Raw genomic sequence first — 16,391 nt, 5'->3', positions numbered from 1 at the left:
TCTTCCCCTTGGGATCCCTGGGAGGAAGTTTCACAGCTCCCTTTGTATCCTTCCTAGCACCCCTGAGTTCTTAGAGTGACTCACTCTCAAATGCCAGCTTGTTCTTTCCTGTCAGCCGGCGACATTTCTGGTGAGCTGGCCTTGCTGAGGCCGGTCCCACGAGCTGACACAGACGGAGGCATCTGCAAACCCAGGGCCGTGCTGTGCCTGCTGCAGGCATTACTCGCCTCGCTGCGGTTCCCACCATGTTCTGCCACGTTTACTCTTGTTTTCAAGCAGAGAGTAAACAGAAAACATGTGTGGAAATTAAAGCCAAATGAACTTCCAAATGCTGGGCGAGGCTGGGAGGTTACACCCGGAGCAGGCGTGGCGAGACCAACACAGATTTTCTCAGTGCTCAGAACGCAGGCAGCCTGGGAAGAGCGGGCAGCGTCCTGCATCAAAGCGTCTCAGGGAGGCAGAGCTTTAGGGGCAAAGGGAGGTATCCATACCCAGCCCATTCTTCTGGAAGAATGCTTTCCAGCACACAGACGCAAGTGCTAGCGTGACAACAGTGAGCTCTGCCTGGGTGTCTTCAGCTAAGAGTTAAGACTTTCTTAAAGAATAAGATGTCTTTGCTTTTTGGTGTTGCAAACCGAAAAAGCATTAAAGCTAAAGGGAAAATAATTACCAGCTTATTTTGACCAACAATATGTTCCTCTGGATGTGCTCCTGTAGGTACTTTAAGAGCACAGCTGGCTGGCTGAAGTGCCCCACGGCAGGAGGTGAGGGAGGGTTCTTTTACCTTCGGGCAGCTGCTCCGTTTCTGTGGAGGTGTTGGGGCTGGGGTGGAACGCAAGACAAAAGCGTGACAGCACACCCGCTTCTTTCTGTCTGCCTGGGAAATGACTGGCCTCAAAGAGGATGGAGAGCCCTGTCTTCTGCCTTGGACGTGCCTCTTCCCGGAAACTCCTTTCACCTTTTTTCTGTTTTGTCTCCAAAATGAGTGTCCTAATGTACCCCTGAATTTCCCATTCACTCAAACTGGCACTTACAGCTGGAAAGTTCCCCACTGGAAAACCTGCTTCAGTTTTCGGAGTTCGTCACAGAGAAAGGCTTATTAAGCAGATCCAACCGTGGTTACAATTTGTTTCCCCTTGGGCATTTTCTTTTCATTTCTGATGGTTTTAATTGGGACTTCACCCATTTAAACAACTACCAGAGTGCAAAGAAAAGTTATTGTCTCAACTGGCGATACTTATAGGAACAATAAGCCAGTCACATTCTAACAGGAAACACTAAGTAGGGGCCCAGGCTGGGTTTGGACCGGGCCATGAGCAGTGGCCTGTGAACCCCTTCACATTCAAGACCGCTAGTTGGTGGGACAAACAAGGGCATTTTTCTAGGAATAAATTCCCTGGCTTTTCTTGTTCGGTGAAGAAATCTATGATCAAAAGGGAAAGAACCACTGTCCTAGACGTGAGTCATACACGTGGTGTTTAGTTGAAGCTGCCCCTGCACTGGGAATACGTGATGGTGACCCCGGAATTCAAAATTCATCTTCACTTAAACACGAGTACAGACAAGCATCTTGCAGGTTGGTGCATGGACCCCATTTGGGTGACCTGCACTTCCGCTGCTGGACCTGGTCTCAGAGCAGGGAAGCTGAGTTAGTCAGGGCTTAACAGCTGGGCGCAGACCTCAGTGAGCTCGAATCTTGGCTTACCACTTACTAGCTGTGTGCCACGGGGAAGGCGCCTCTTTGAACTTCAATATCTCAGTTACTTACTGGACTCAGAGGATAGAATTCATCGGACAGCAGAAATGTGTTACAGATGTGAGTAGGAGCCAGCTTCATCTTTTCGTTTTAGTTCCCTTAACATTCAAGCAAGCGTTATGCTGGTCCGCAGTAGCGAGTGAAGTACCCTCCCTCTCGGAGCTGGAAGCCACACAGAACTCAAATACCAATGATACACAAAGGCACAGCCGCAGGAGGCTGAATGACGAGTAAAGGACTTTACCTTCGGAAGTGAGCACAAAAATCACTTCCTGTAAAGCGAAAGCTATAGTAATGATAGAGCAACTGCCACACACAGTGACACCGTCACAATCTTGTGTTCGTGCGCCCTGGGGTTTGTGTGTGTGTGTGTGTGTGTGTGTGTGTGTGCGCCTGTGGGTGGGACCCATCCTATTTAATCCCAAAATCTTTACTTAAGGAAGGTGAGCAGCGTTTGGGGAAATGCTCTGCCCACGTGTTCTTCAAGAATCAGAAACCCAGGCCGGCCGTTAATGTCACCTGTACAAGGCTCATCGAGAAAAAGAAAAGAGAGGAAGAGGATCAGCTGCTCTACAAGCGAATGAAGCAACTGAAGGTCCCCTTGGATGCAGCCAGCATACCTGGTATGACCAGTGTGTGGAATTTCTTTATTTGGGGATTACTAAATCTTACAGAGAATAAATATTTATGCCTGAAGGGGCACCTGATAATTCAGCTATAGATTGTGGTAGGGCCGGGGATTTAGCTCAGCAGCACAGGGCCTGTCTGGCAAGCATGAGGTCATGAGTTCGATTCCCAGTACACACACACACACAAAAAAAAAAAAAAAAAAAAACAACACTGACAGAGTGTGGTGTACCTCATTATTTAAAGAAAACTCGGAAATATTTTTTCTGGTCTTCATCTCTAGTACAATTTAGTATCTCCACCAAAAGCTACCGGGGTCTCTTTATCTCCCCATTTCCCATCCCAGAACAAGAGCTGAACCTCCGAGTGAAAGGTGGGGTGGTCTTTGCCACTGGCACGCATAGTAGGGTATAGTTTTCAGGTCAGTTCCAGAGCCTGAAGTGACACGTCTAGAGAGCTTTGGTGGTAGCCTTGGGAACCTCAGATGACGAGACATACTCCTGGCCTCTGCTGTGCCCTACATACCAGGGCCGGCCGAGCGGCTGTCTCACCATGCTGGGTGCTGCAGCGGAGTCGTGTTTACCTGATTTCAGGTCAGTAGCTAATGGGCCGTGGTGCCATCTCTAATAGAGAGGCCCCGCCCTCCCAGTGACTCAGCTGAAGTGCAGCGCAGCTCACTGGCCCTGGCACTCCACAGGCTGCGGGCAGCTGTTGGGACTCGGCACTTACTGGCAAATCCAATTTGCAAAACCACAAAAGCAATCTCTGGACTTGCACAGCTTGGGAATTAAGCCTGACATCTGACCACATGCTCTCCTAATTTGCTCATTTGTCCAGCTACCGCCCGAGACCACGACAAACCTATGTCAACACTGGAGGACCTGCCGGCTCCAATCCTGAGTCTGGTCCCCATCAATTTACTGATACAGTAAATGTTTTTAAAAACCCAGAGGTGGAAATAAGGCCTCCTGTATTTCTAAAATTCAGAAATTTAATTTCTCTCACAGCTATGAGAATGATTCTCACAGCATAGTTCTCTGCTCAGACCAAACCCAGTGCCAAAGAATTACGAGGAGCAGTAGGATGTGTTTATACACTTAGTCATTAGCTCACTTATTTAAAGCAGTACTAATACTTGGAATCTAGTTATTTAGGGATTTTTTTCCCTTTAGTTAGGGAAATAGGGCTTATCGAGTCTCCTCCAAACACACATCCAGATTGCAGAGGACATTTACTTTTAATATTTGCCACAGGATCTTGTTAATACATCCTATGTTCTCACGAGGATCATTCTGTAGCAATTTGATTGCTATGAACCTTCAAAAAAATCTTAATAGAGGTACCATTCATGAACAAAACTCACAGGCTCCGTTCTCATTGTAAATACAACAGGGACACTTCATGTTGTTTACAGTCTGTGTATGGAAAACTACTTCAAATTAAGAAGATTTGATACTACATAAGGTGAATCAAAGCCATGGAGCTATCTGCGGAGTAGCCAGTGCAAATCTTAGCGTATTCTATTTAGTCTTCGATCAATCAAGGCATTAGACTATTGTAGTATAATTGCTAAGTTGAAAGTTGAGAATATTTAGTTCTTCTTCCATAGTTTTTCCCTTTAAAAATTAGTCATCTTGTTTTTAGTGAGTAAAAATGTCACTTGTACTGAATTTATAAATTCCCATAAATGACCCCAGTTTTCTACATACAGAGGAAAAGACCAGGAGCTGTGAATGATCAGCTAAAGTTGATCACTCATCTTTTCAGAGGTCTCCACTATTCACGGTATATAGTGTAAGTCATTTACCTTCCAAGGTAATGGGTTTGGATAGCACAAATCTAGACTTGTAGCAGCTCTGTAAGGTGAAATTCATGATGGTGAACTGCAGAAGTTTTCAATGAGTGAAGACAAGGATGATGGAAACCCTTGCTATGTTCTCCTCAGAGTCTTGCATTACCTCATGTTCTGAAATCTTAATGGTGCAGTTGTTCGCATGAGGGAGAAATGATAGATTCATTCGTAAAATACTGATACTGTTGTCAGAAAGTAGAAGTCTGAGACATACTTTCTGTAATAACATGTTTAAAACCAGTCACAGCTCCCTGCTAATAACATATGCTGGCAGGGAAAAGGCCCAGTCAGGTAAAGAGCTCATAGACAAGATACGAGTACTACAGTGTCCAGTCCTGAAGTGTGAAGGCACCTGGGTGTTAATTAGCAGGAAACACGGGACCAAAAACCTTACAGGAACCATGTACCAGGGACTGATGACAGTGCGAGCAGGAGAACTAGCAACTTTCCGCTTTATCCTCCCAGCTTCTTTTCCTAAGAGCTCTCTTCAAGTGCTGGGTCCTCCTTGCCGCTCCGCGTTCATTTCTGAGGTCGCACGGCACTCCGCTTGGAGCTGTGCGGAAGCCTTTCCTTCTCGCGTTCAGCGCACACCCAGGCCACTCACACCCTCCTAAGAGATGCTTTGTCCGCTGCTTCACTGAGACTGAGACGTGTGCTCCTGCAACTTTTTTTACCTCACTAATTCTGTGTCTTCCCCAACTCCTTTATTCTCAGGCTCCTTTTATTTAAATGCCCTTCATTCAAGTTTCTATGACTTCTTCCATGATTTTGCCCCATCGATTTCCTTCTCATTTCTGAAGACTTCTCCCAGTTCCTTGGCTTGCCCTACGCAGATGGTCCCAGTCAGGGGTCTTGCTGACCAGCTGCATCACACAATCGTCTCCCGCCCGCTTGCTCACTGCTCTGCTCTTCTGACGTGCGTGCTGTACACCCTGCGCCTTCCCCGCCTCCTCTCTCCTGGCTTCCGCACCACACGCATAAGTGAACCTGCTGCGTCTTGGCTCGCCGCAGACCGCCCCCACCACCGAGCCCCTTCTGCATTGCCTGTAGTGGTTTACATCGTGCACTCCTGTGGCTTTCTGACACTGTCTTTCATACACCTACTACCACACTCACCCAAAAGGCTTGCGTATTTTGACCTTTACTTATTTCATACTATTACTCTTTTCCTAGTTTAGCTAAAAATTTTGATCACTATAAACCCATCTCCTTCAATGATCCGCCATTTCTTATCAATCCCACCTTCACAGAGCATTTCGAGCCAGCCTGTCTTCTTCAACCCACCGAGCCCACCCTCCACGCCTGTGGTACGCCTTCCTGGCCTGTTGCGTTGTCTCCTACCGGCTCTGTTCGTTTTCAGTCTCCTGGAGCGCAGGAGCTCAGCCTGTGTTCCCACTCTCACCTACTGAATCAGAGTCCACGGCGCCGCATGCGAGGCCATTCACAGCATGGTGCCAGCGTACTTCCCCCGGACCAGTCACTGTGACGGCCCGTGCTCGGGGCCCTCCTGTCTTGCTGGGCTCACTCTCACTTGTGCTTCTACCCCTCCACCCGCGTACACAGCAGGAATTCAAGGCCCAGCAAAATCTCACCTCTTTAAAGCCTGCCACACCTCTCCAGCCTAAAGAACCCCCTTGGCCTGTTCTCCTTCAACTGTCTGCGCCCTCCAATCCTAAGGACTGGATCAGCTGTATTTCTAGCCAAGTCAAGTTCCACTAATAAATAGAATTTATGCTGAAAATTACTTTATCAAGAATAGTTTCCTAATAAGCTTGTTAGTACTCCTCGTGTATTGGGAATTACTGATCCTTGATAGGCTATGACTATCTCCACCGAGTTGCAAAAAATGATCCGTGAGCACTTATAAATTACTAAAAACTGAATTCCTAAACGTCATACAAAGTAAATTATCATTGTATCCCTGCTTTTGGTATTCTGATATTAAGTAGTATTTTGAACTAAAAAGACGTCAAGTCCGCAAACAATGCTATCAGAGAAAACCCACCTGATTTCTTCAGGTGTTCGTGACACGAGAAAGAGATGGTGCCAATACACTAGTTAGCTTTAAAGCCAAAAATCAGGACAAAGATATTTGACAGATTAGGAAGCAAAGATCATGACTCTCGTTTCAAACCAGCAGGTATAGTAATATGGAGATCCCTAATCAACTTTTTAACCTAAGTAGTAACGCTTCTCAGTAGAACTTCAGATGGAGTTTTAGTATCCTTGTACTCTCGCTTTGTGTACAGCGCAGCATAGCCTTTACATGGTTTTGTAGATTTTCTCAGTATGGCGAGTTGAAAGATAGTCTCCATAGAAACAGATATGAGTAAGTCACATGTCTAGCTCAAGGTCTTACTGTTTAAATTTATGACTAAATTTAGACCTTTTTCATTTCTGGAGCTTCTAAAATTTAGCCTCAAAAAGTGCCTAAACTCAAACATGCTTCCTTCCTTCGCTCTCAGACAGCCGTGGGCACATCGACGCCTCACTGAGGCCCATCTGGGACTTGGCTTTCCTTGGCGCCTCTTATGTGATGTGGGAAAAGACAAGCCAGTCTTTACACTACTACTTGGTCCAGCTCAGCAGTGTGAAGCAGTGGGTAAGGAACACGGAAGTGAACCGGACGCAGACAGTGCAGTGTTCTCAGAGTAAACTAATGTGCATTTCTAGCTCCATGGAAGTTTTTATTGCATTTCATTCCTTTAATAACTATCCAAGTGCCAGGTATTACAGAGTAAGGATGTAACAGTGAACAGTAATGGTAAGGTTGCTGCCCGTACTGAGATTAATTCTAAAGAAAAAAGATCAGAAAGACAGGGAACTAATGAACATGTAGCAAATGCCGGTAGGTGCAATGGAGAAAAGGTAGGAAAAGAGAACGCAGGGGCTTGACCGAATGACCATCTTATAGTCTGAAGGAAGGCTAAGTCGAGCAGAGGTGACATCGAAGAGGGAATTGAGAGGGAGTCGTGACCCCAGAGGGGAAGAGAATTTCAGGCGGCGGAAACTACGGCGGCAGCGTGGCTGACGGGTTTGAGAAATGGCAGTGAGCGCAGGGTGGCAGAGCAGAGTGAGCAGGAGGACGGTGCTGGGGTGAGATCGGAGGAGGGCAAGGGGAGGGTATTGTTCATGGAAGGCCCTGGAGGCCGTTACAAGGGCCTGGTCTCTTCCTTTGTCTTTTGCCTCTTGGGTTTTTAGCAGGGTGACACGACCTGGCTCACACAGAATCACTCTGGCTGCTGAGCTGAGAACAGACTGCAGCGAGATAAAGGAAGGAGCAGGAAGGCCAGGAAAGTAGTGCAGAAATGTAGGCAAGGCCTGGTGGTGGGCTGGCTGAAGAAGTAACAGTGGACGTGGTGAGAGGTGTTTGGATTCAGGGAGACCAACAGTAGTTGCTCATGGGTTAGATACGGCTATCAGAAAATGGTAGCGTTGCCAGGCGTATAGCTCAGCAGTACAGCGCCTGCCTGGCAAGCGCGAGGTCCTGAGTTCCATTCCTGGTACCAAAAAAGAAAAAAAAATGGTGAGAGTTAAATGATTCTTAGGCGTTGGGCCTCCAACTAGAAGGACACTGTTTTCATTAACTAACAGGGAAGACTGAAGGAGAAACATTCATAGGGGAATTATCTTGGTTTGTGGCGTGCTCAATTCTGTAACCAAGGACAGAACCTGTATAGTCAGCTAGACACATGAGTCTGAAGTTCAGGAAAGAGGAACGCGCCGGAGTCGTGTCTCTGTACGCAGTATTCAAAGTCACAAAGCTGGATGAGATCAGAGGTGATGGTGCACACACAGAAGGTACGCTCTGTAAGGACTGAATCCTGGAACCCGTCTAACTTTAGATCTCAGGCAGGAGCCCAGAGCTTCATCTGCAGGGAAATTGACAACAGCTCAGGTGCTGTAGGAAGTAGACATCAAGGTGGAAGCTAGCAGACATTCTATGCTACCTGCTTCTGTCCGCGCAGCGAAGGAGAGTAAGGCATCAACTGACAGCAAGGAGGAGAGGCAGTGCTGGGACTGCGGCACAAGCACCACACAGCCCTACAAGCCCTGACAGTCCGAATTCCAAGCAGCAGTCACACACAGCTGTGGGGTCTACGTGCCAGGCAAGCGAAGAGCTAGGTTCAGTCAGGGTGCAGATTTTTGTCATGCAAGTGTGATAGAGAGAGAGGGGTATTTTCAGAATGAGCAGAATCAGCTTCTGTGAGAAGCAAGCTGAACCAATCGTGAGTACCAGTTTTTAAAATTCATATTTTTATAGCTTCATCCATGAGTGGATTATCATGTTCTGAGTACGGAGATTTGCCCAGCATTAAGTCAGCATTTTTAATGCCAGTAAGTCTGCTGTGCCCTCCAAAGGCTACTTGTAGGACATCAACTAGAGCCTATTTTTCTTATCTTTCTTTTCCCTTCTGGAGTGCTTTTTAATAGAAATTATCATCTAATTGAATATTGCTATTAAGTCAGGACACAGTTCTTTTGCCAGATAAAAGCTTCTGGGTCTCTTCCTCTCACTGTAAATGAGACACACATGTAAACCACAGTTTTAAGAAAGGAGACAGCATGTCACCCAGTAAGAATTTTACATTTCTTTTACTATTAGAGTTTGAATTGTAGAAAATAATAGTTGAATATGCAACTGACTTGGGTCACACGAGGCAAATCACCTCTTAGGACCTGCTAAATGAACACACACACTGACTGAGGCACTAACACACTTAAATCTCTGGAGGAGAGGAAAATCTGGTTTCAAGTTTGATAGGCATTTTGATTTACAGTTCCCTTAAAGAAAAATAGTGTGCACACACATCCACCACATTTTCAAATTCTGCTGCTCAGTGATCACTCACGATTTCCACCTTTCAGCAAAAGCAGCAACACAGGCAAAAAGCAAAACTAGGAGCAGGCGGAAGTCCTGTTCTGGGAGACCGACAACAAGGTGTCAGGGCTGAGAAGCCCAAGATACCGCAGAGGCAGGCAGTGACTTGGCCTGCTCAGGGAGGTACAGTTTTCCACAACTTCCTGTGTGGAAATTATTAACGTTACATTTAGGGTTAAACTCAGCTATTCATGCAAGTAAATGCAAGATTATAAACTCACAGCCCCAGGTGAACAAGCCCTTAGACAAGACTGAGTGAAGGAGAAATTTAAATACAACTATAAAGTATGACCCATCTTCCCGGCGCGGTCACTGCTTTATTTTTTATTTTTTTATTTTTTTTAAATTTTTTTTTTTGTTTTTCTCCGGTACCGGGAACCGAACTCATGACCTTGCGCTTGCCAGGCAGGCGCTTTGCCGCTGAGCTAAATCCCCAGCCCCTCGGTCACTGCTTTAGAGCTGAAGGACCCGTGTTACTCTCAGTACCTCAAGGACTGTGCCAAGGACAAAGGAGATGCGTCCGCTAGGAAAAAACAGATAATGGCTTTCCCTGTGTCCTTAGCCTTTAACATGAGTTACGAAAAGTAAAGCTGAGTTCCAACTCTTCCCAATCAGACGCAGATTCTGTAAGCGCCCCCAAACCGTCTAACCAGCAGCACACCCCTACAATCAGCTCTAAGCTCTACCCCAACTTGAGATCTCCACTAGGCAAAGAATCCACCTCATCTATCTGATCTATTCTGCCTTAATCCTACTTGCTACTGAAGGATATTGGTTCTGCTAGGAATTACTCTCTTTTGGAGGGGGTTGGTAAGAAGATATGGGGTGGATCGCAAGGGAACAAACACAAACATTCCCGGCTGTTTTCATGAAGATTAAAGTGCTGAGTCAGCAAAAATGTAACAATGCATCATCAGTTTGGTCTACAAGGCCTTGGCATTTGTGATGATTTTGAAAAGAAGCCAAAGACATTATTTCTGAGTTACGTTAAAAATAACGACTTCTTGGCAGAGCTTGACCGCATAAAGGCACTCCAGTCTTGGAATACTTTGCCCGCCTGGGGCGTGTGGTATCTTGCAGTTCTTTAATAAGCTGTGCTTTTTTGGTTTGTCTTAAGATTGCTTCTTCTTGGAGGAGGAAGGCCTTAACAGCCAACTTGTGTGGAGCATCTTAGCAAAGATGACCATTTCTCTAAAGTTAAGATAGTCACCAAGCTGGGGATATAGCTCAGTGGCACAGCGCCTGCCTGGCAAGGTCAGGGTCCTGAGTTCCATTTCTGATACTGAAAAAAAAATGCATCCCTCTAAGATAGTCACCAAGTGAAGGTCAAACAAGGCTAAATACTCACCCCCCTCCCGCAACCCAACCCAGTCATCCCCTAGGGGACTGCTTGCCCCCAGTGCCAAAATCTCCAGACATTCCAGTCACTTATATTTGCATAGAAGCTTCACACATTCTCCCACGCACTTTAAGTGATCTCTAGCTACGTACAATACCTAATGCAATGTAAATACTATGCAAATAATTTTTATACTATATTAAGGAATAATGACAAGGAAAAAAGTCCACATATGCTTAGTGCAGACACAATTTTTAAAGAATACTTTCAATTTTTGGATGATTGTGTGTATGGATCTGGAACCACAGTTATGGATGGCTGACTATAATTGGAACCTCCTGTAACTTGCTCTCTTAAGAGACACTGAATTTTCTCTGATGCATTCTCAGATTGTGCCTTAGCTGTCTGAACATTCATAGGTGCATTGCCAGGCAAGAGAGACCTAGAAAGGAGCCATCATGTAAAAAGCAGTCTATCTGTGATTCACCCAGATTCCTTTTCTTCCTAAAACACCTTCCTCACCTGATGAAAACGTCTAGCTGTATAAGTCTCCATCAATGAAGGCAAAAGACAAAACCTAACGTTATCAGATTCTTTTTTTGTTGTACTTACATTTTCTGCAGGTCTCAATAAAAATCTGCTCAAAGACTATAATTATATTCCAAACTGAGGGGTTTTGTTTGTTTTAAAGAAAAAGTGCCTCTTCCATTTTGACTAGTAAAGAAGTAAGCCTCTTGGCATAAAAAATAGAAAATGTCAAAAATAGGAAATTGTCTTTAGTCACCAGTAAAACATGCAGGATCAAGTGAGTGAAAGTGGTACGGACAACCTGCCTGCCTCCTGAGAAGTACCTAATGCAGTGGTTTCCAAACAGCGTGCTAGAGTTTTATAGAGTGTAAATGAAGAATGTGAGTTCTGGAGTCAGCAGATTAGGGGCTGAATCCCCATCTGTCACTTACTAGCTGTAATCTCAAATTACTGCTCCTGTAAAACCAGGCTTGTGATACATACTGCTGTATGACAGAACTACATAAACTATACACAAAGTACCCACTGCAGAACCTGCCCACAGCAGGCATCCCAGGAATGCTGGCTGCCTTTCCCCCGTCTCCTGGCACGCAGGGCTAACTTCAGCTTGAGGTGCACATACAGCACCTAGATCCCAAAGGTTGCTACAGCATCGTCCCTATTCCCAGACTTCAACTTCCATCAACAACTGTAAATATCAAAGAGAAAAAATAACATTGAACTAGACTTTCATACAAAGCAGTGAGAAAAAACAAAGAATCCATGACCTCCATTATTTTGCTGCAAAATATACCAAAGAAAAGAGGCTGAAATTTAAAAGGCAGCAGGAAACCCCATGTACCCAAACCGAACAAGAATGTTATGACACAGGCTTGTATGAACCACTGTATCTATCATATACTAACTCTTTTTTCTTCCTTTAGAAAACTAATGATGATGCAATTGATTTTGATTATACTGTACTACTTCATGAATTCCCAACACAGGTAAAATACAAAATTATATGCAAAATTGTTTTTACCTTCAGTTTTTGCAGGTTGTATTCTAATTTTGTAACTTTTCCTAGGAAATCATTCCCTGTCGTATTCACCTGGTCTGGTACCCTGGCAAACCACTTAAAGTGAAGTACAACTGTCAAGGGCTACAGACCTCAGAAGAAGCCTCTGGAACCGTGGAATCTGGAACTGTGGAATCTGGAACTGTGGAAGGATCAGCTGTGGCACCAACAGAGCTTAGTAACATCTAAAATTAAAAGATCTGCTTATACCGGGTTTCAGACAAAGTGACTATACTAATCTGTCACTACTCTGGAACAACAGCTAAGGTCTGGGTATTATAACTTAGCAGTCCTCAGCAAGTTCAAGGTTTTCGCTCTAAAGTGCAAAATCCAATCAATCAGTATATATTGAAAATGGATCAATAATTATTTTTCTTAAAAAATGGTTTCATCTCTGAGTTTGTATTTCTTATTTAGAACATACTGTAGCTATTCTTGTTGCTAAACTTTTCCTTCCTGTGTGTCAGTAAGTATATTTGCAAAGAAAGCAATCTGTAGGGAAGATATTAACTGAGGAGTTTTATTGTATTTTATCATTTCAGGTATTCTTTTTCTAACTTGATATCTACTTTTTAAATAAATGGTTGTTTCTAAATAATAAAATGTGTTTGCAGAGATTTGTATGCATAGGCAAAATCTGTGCTAACCTGAAATAAAATCAATATTGCTTGATTCAAATTTTACAAATATGGTAACAGAGCAGATAATGCTATCTGCAAACATGTATTAAAAGAAACACTACCATAACAAAGTACATTAAATATTTACAATTTTTATTTATAAAGACAACTTGAATCCAGTGTTTAAGTAATTTATGAAGGCAAACATAACGGGTACCCTAATCAACTTCCATGGAGTACCTCCTCAAGGCAAGAAGAACTGGTCTAGGAAATGCTGCTATCATTTGTCTGTAAAAATGACCATAATTTAATGGAACACTTTTATCAGCATCTAAAAACATTGAGCCAGGTTTCTTGACCAGTAATTGATTTAGAAACATCAGCCTTAAATTGTAACAAAATACAGATACCCATTTATTTACAACAGGGTTAAGTCCCAATAAATCCACAAGTTGAAAATATCATAGGTTGAAAACACTTGGTCCACTTAACCTACAAAAGCACCTCTTTAGCTACACTGTACACCATAGTGCGTTGGTTCTTTTTACCCTCGTGACTGTGTGCTTCGTCTCCCTGCTGCTGCCCAGCTTTTCAAGAGAGTATCACACTGCATTGCTAGCTTGGGAAAAGATCAAAACTCAAAAAAAAAATCGGTCTTTTTTGTTTGAGAGGATCTGTTTCCCAGGCTGGCCTTGAACTTACAGCAATCTTCCTGCCTCAGCCTCCCGAGTGCTGGGATCACAGGCATGCACCACCATGCCTGGCTAAAACTCAAAATTCTAAGAGTTTCTTCTAAAATTGTGTTACTTTCCCATCATTGTAAAGTCAAAAAAAGTCTAAGTCCAACCATCGTAAGTTAGGGATTATTGTTTAGTCTGTACAGTTATATAACTGGATGTTTATACTAAAGAAGAAAGTTTAGACAGGGACTCTTACAAAATAAACATAAGCCCATCTAATTTATGTATTTTTCTATTTAAAATCCCAAACTCGCATTTACCTGCCCAACATCCTGTTGTTTTAAGTATTCTGAAACACTGTACTAAAGGAAACTTCTGCTCTCTCACCTGTGTGGTACTGATATGGAAGTGCTCTTTCTAAAATAACAAAGAAACACTCTACAATGATTACATTATACCAGACCAAGAGAGACACTGTTCCCTAAATGATCTTCAGAAACAGAGCATTATTATAGCACATTCAATGTCCTGTGTTCTTCAATCAGTGTCACACTAAGGACCACAAAGGGGTGCGGACATGGTGTCTCAGCTTTTCCCCCAAGTCCTCATTCCCCAAAGGCATTTTCCATCAGTGAGAGCAGGCTGACAAATGTTACCGTAATTCAGCCAGGTAAGCATTCTGAGGTAACCCTTTACCACGTTTGTCTCAGTATAGTAATTATGAGGGGGAACTGTATACAAACAATAGACAAACACAATTATCTAAATTAGTTCACAAAATTCACAAAAGTTAAAGCAACTATTTTCCAGTTTCACCTAAAAATCTCTAATATCATTAGAACATCTTTTCTAGCGCAAACTCTTAAAACTGATGACTTGATTTTACTAGCATTTTTTATCACTAACGAGAGAAAATAATCTGCCTCGGCATCGAATATAAACTCTGAATCCCCTAAGCCAGCGACGGGGAGCCCTTCAGGCTTTCAGTGGTAACAAAGAGCAGCCACAGCGCACGCGCCACAGGCTTGCACCCCGGCCGAGCTCCTTTCGCGTGTAAACCTGTCGGAATCACTGCGTGCCAGTGACCTACACCGGCACCTTCTCCTTACAACTTGCAAAACGCGAAGACATACAAAACAGTACCAGGATCTCTGTGTGCATTCTACTTAGTTTCAATTTTTCTTACCTGAATTATACATTGGTACAAATTAAACTACTACTCCTGAAAGTCGATTAAAGGCTTCTATTCTTGTACTTCAAGGTTACTCTTTTGTGACATCTTAGTTCATCACACCAAGTTTTTCTCAGCTTAGAAAATTGACCTGTTCTGTACCCTTTCCTAGCTTTCAAAGCTCCATAAACAGCTCCATAAACTCCTAACTCCATAAATAGCTAACATGTGGCTGACACTTACGGAATAAATGTTCATGTAAATTTTCTGTAAATACAGTAACATTTCAGTGACACATTACACTGTCATGTATCTGAAGACACTTGAAGCAGCAGTTAAGCCTCCAATTGAACAACTTACAGTTTAGCAGTGCAAGTAGCTATTTCTACAAAGGGATACATCCAAATGTGTCGATTTACTACTTCCTATTGGCTGCCAAATTTAAGACTCAGGCAGATTTCAAAAACTTTAAAATATGAAAAAAATTTTGTTTTGAGACAGGGTGTCACTATGTTGAAAAATCTTAAAACTTCAGAACTGATTACATGTTGGTGATTTCATAAACTACGCAATCAGAGAGTGAGCAGAGAATAATAGAAAAGTTGACTGTATTCAAATGAACAACCAACAGCCCAAACTCGGATGTCATGCAAAAGAAGACCAATAATACTAAAAAGAATATTAACACATATCTGAATTGCAAACATCTTTCATTTCAAGCCTGAGGCCTCAGTGCAGGCAAAACTGCAGAGCGCATAGTGGAGTCACCGGGGAAGGCTGCAGAGACTCCAAGTAACTGAGCTGAGCCTGAGAGGTTCCTTTTTAAAGCCCCCGAGGGGACTCTGAAGTGCAGTCAGGACCGGATACACACACCGTACACCTCCTGCTGCTACTCCTCTTCAGGAACAGCCACTACTGTTTCTCCTTAGCCAATAATTATTCTCCAGAAAAGTAATATAAAAAAAAAGCCTCATTTATAAATGTACGCATTAATCTTTTCCATGCTATAGACTCTGGGTGGCATTTAGTCTTTGTGAATTATCACTAAGCTGGTGAGTTAGCAAGAGCTATGCATTAGGTTCCAGGATCTGTCCCTTACGCGCTCTGACCTCCCTTACCCGCTCCCAGGACCGCGTCATCGCCTATGAAATGCTTGGGATGGATCTGTTGCCTAGGATGACTCTGACACTCTAAAACCGAAATATTTAACAAATAAAAAGCTTGTCCACATTTTTCCACCTTTCTGACTGAACAGCCAGAGAGCGTGCTAAATTCTATGAAAGCATTTTTTCATTGGGCATTCTACTCAAAAAATGAACAGCGTGAGGTGCTGACGTAATGCCGAAGCAGCCACATTTCTCAGGCTCGATGCTACTATAGCAGGACATACTCATGAGGGAAATGTCCTTCCCCAGTCAGACCTGAAACATCCATCTGATAACCTAATGAGCAGCGTGTCTTAGCAAAAACCTACCTTCTCTGTGCCTCCGCTTCTTACAAAGCAGACGTAATACTGTAACAGTATTTACTCTCCTAGGATTTTGAGAACTAAATAATGCATTTAAACTGTTTAGCAAATGTGAAAACACACTTGATGCTTTTAAAAAATCGTTTTTTCCCCTAAAAATCTCAAAGTATTAAGTCAAATTGGTAAAAGCAGAAAATCAAAACAATTTAAATCAATTATTTTATTTCTAAAACCCAGCAAGGGAAAAGACTAAGATATGTGTATGCCAACAGATAACTTTTAGATGAAGAAATTCTGAACAGTACAGTAGAACTCCCTGGGTAAACCTGACCTGTCCTGGAAATGAAAGTTCAGCATCTGTTCTTTCACAATCTCAATTAGTACAGTATGTGATACAGAATATGACACACT

At 43.4% G+C, this 16,391-nt stretch overlaps 1 protein-coding gene across 4 annotated transcripts in view; it reads left to right on the top strand.

Annotated features, from left to right (window-relative positions):
• Rarres1 (retinoic acid receptor responder (tazarotene induced) 1) overlaps positions 1–12,724 on the top strand; it is a 29,201-nt gene extending 16,477 nt beyond the window's left edge. For 3 of the 4 annotated variants that reach the window (XM_005393106.2, XM_005393105.2, XM_013518647.1), the window contains exons 3-6: positions 2,196–2,379; positions 6,701–6,837; positions 11,908–11,970; positions 12,051–12,724. In XM_005393106.2, coding sequence (XP_005393163.1) covers positions 2,196–2,379; positions 6,701–6,837; positions 11,908–11,970; positions 12,051–12,230 — 564 coding nt within the window. In that variant the 3' untranslated portion in view covers positions 12,231–12,724. The other variant, XM_013518648.1, reaches the window with a different exon arrangement.
• The last annotated feature ends 3,667 nt before the right edge of the window (positions 12,725–16,391 follow it).

This window comes from Chinchilla lanigera, unplaced genomic scaffold (assembly GCF_000276665.1).
Source record: "Chinchilla lanigera isolate Chin_1 unplaced genomic scaffold, ChiLan1.0 scaffold00047, whole genome shotgun sequence".
Lineage (NCBI taxonomy): Eukaryota > Metazoa > Chordata > Mammalia > Rodentia > Chinchillidae > Chinchilla > Chinchilla lanigera.
Note: the sequence above shows the minus strand (reverse complement) of the source record. Positions and strands in the feature narration are given on the sequence as shown.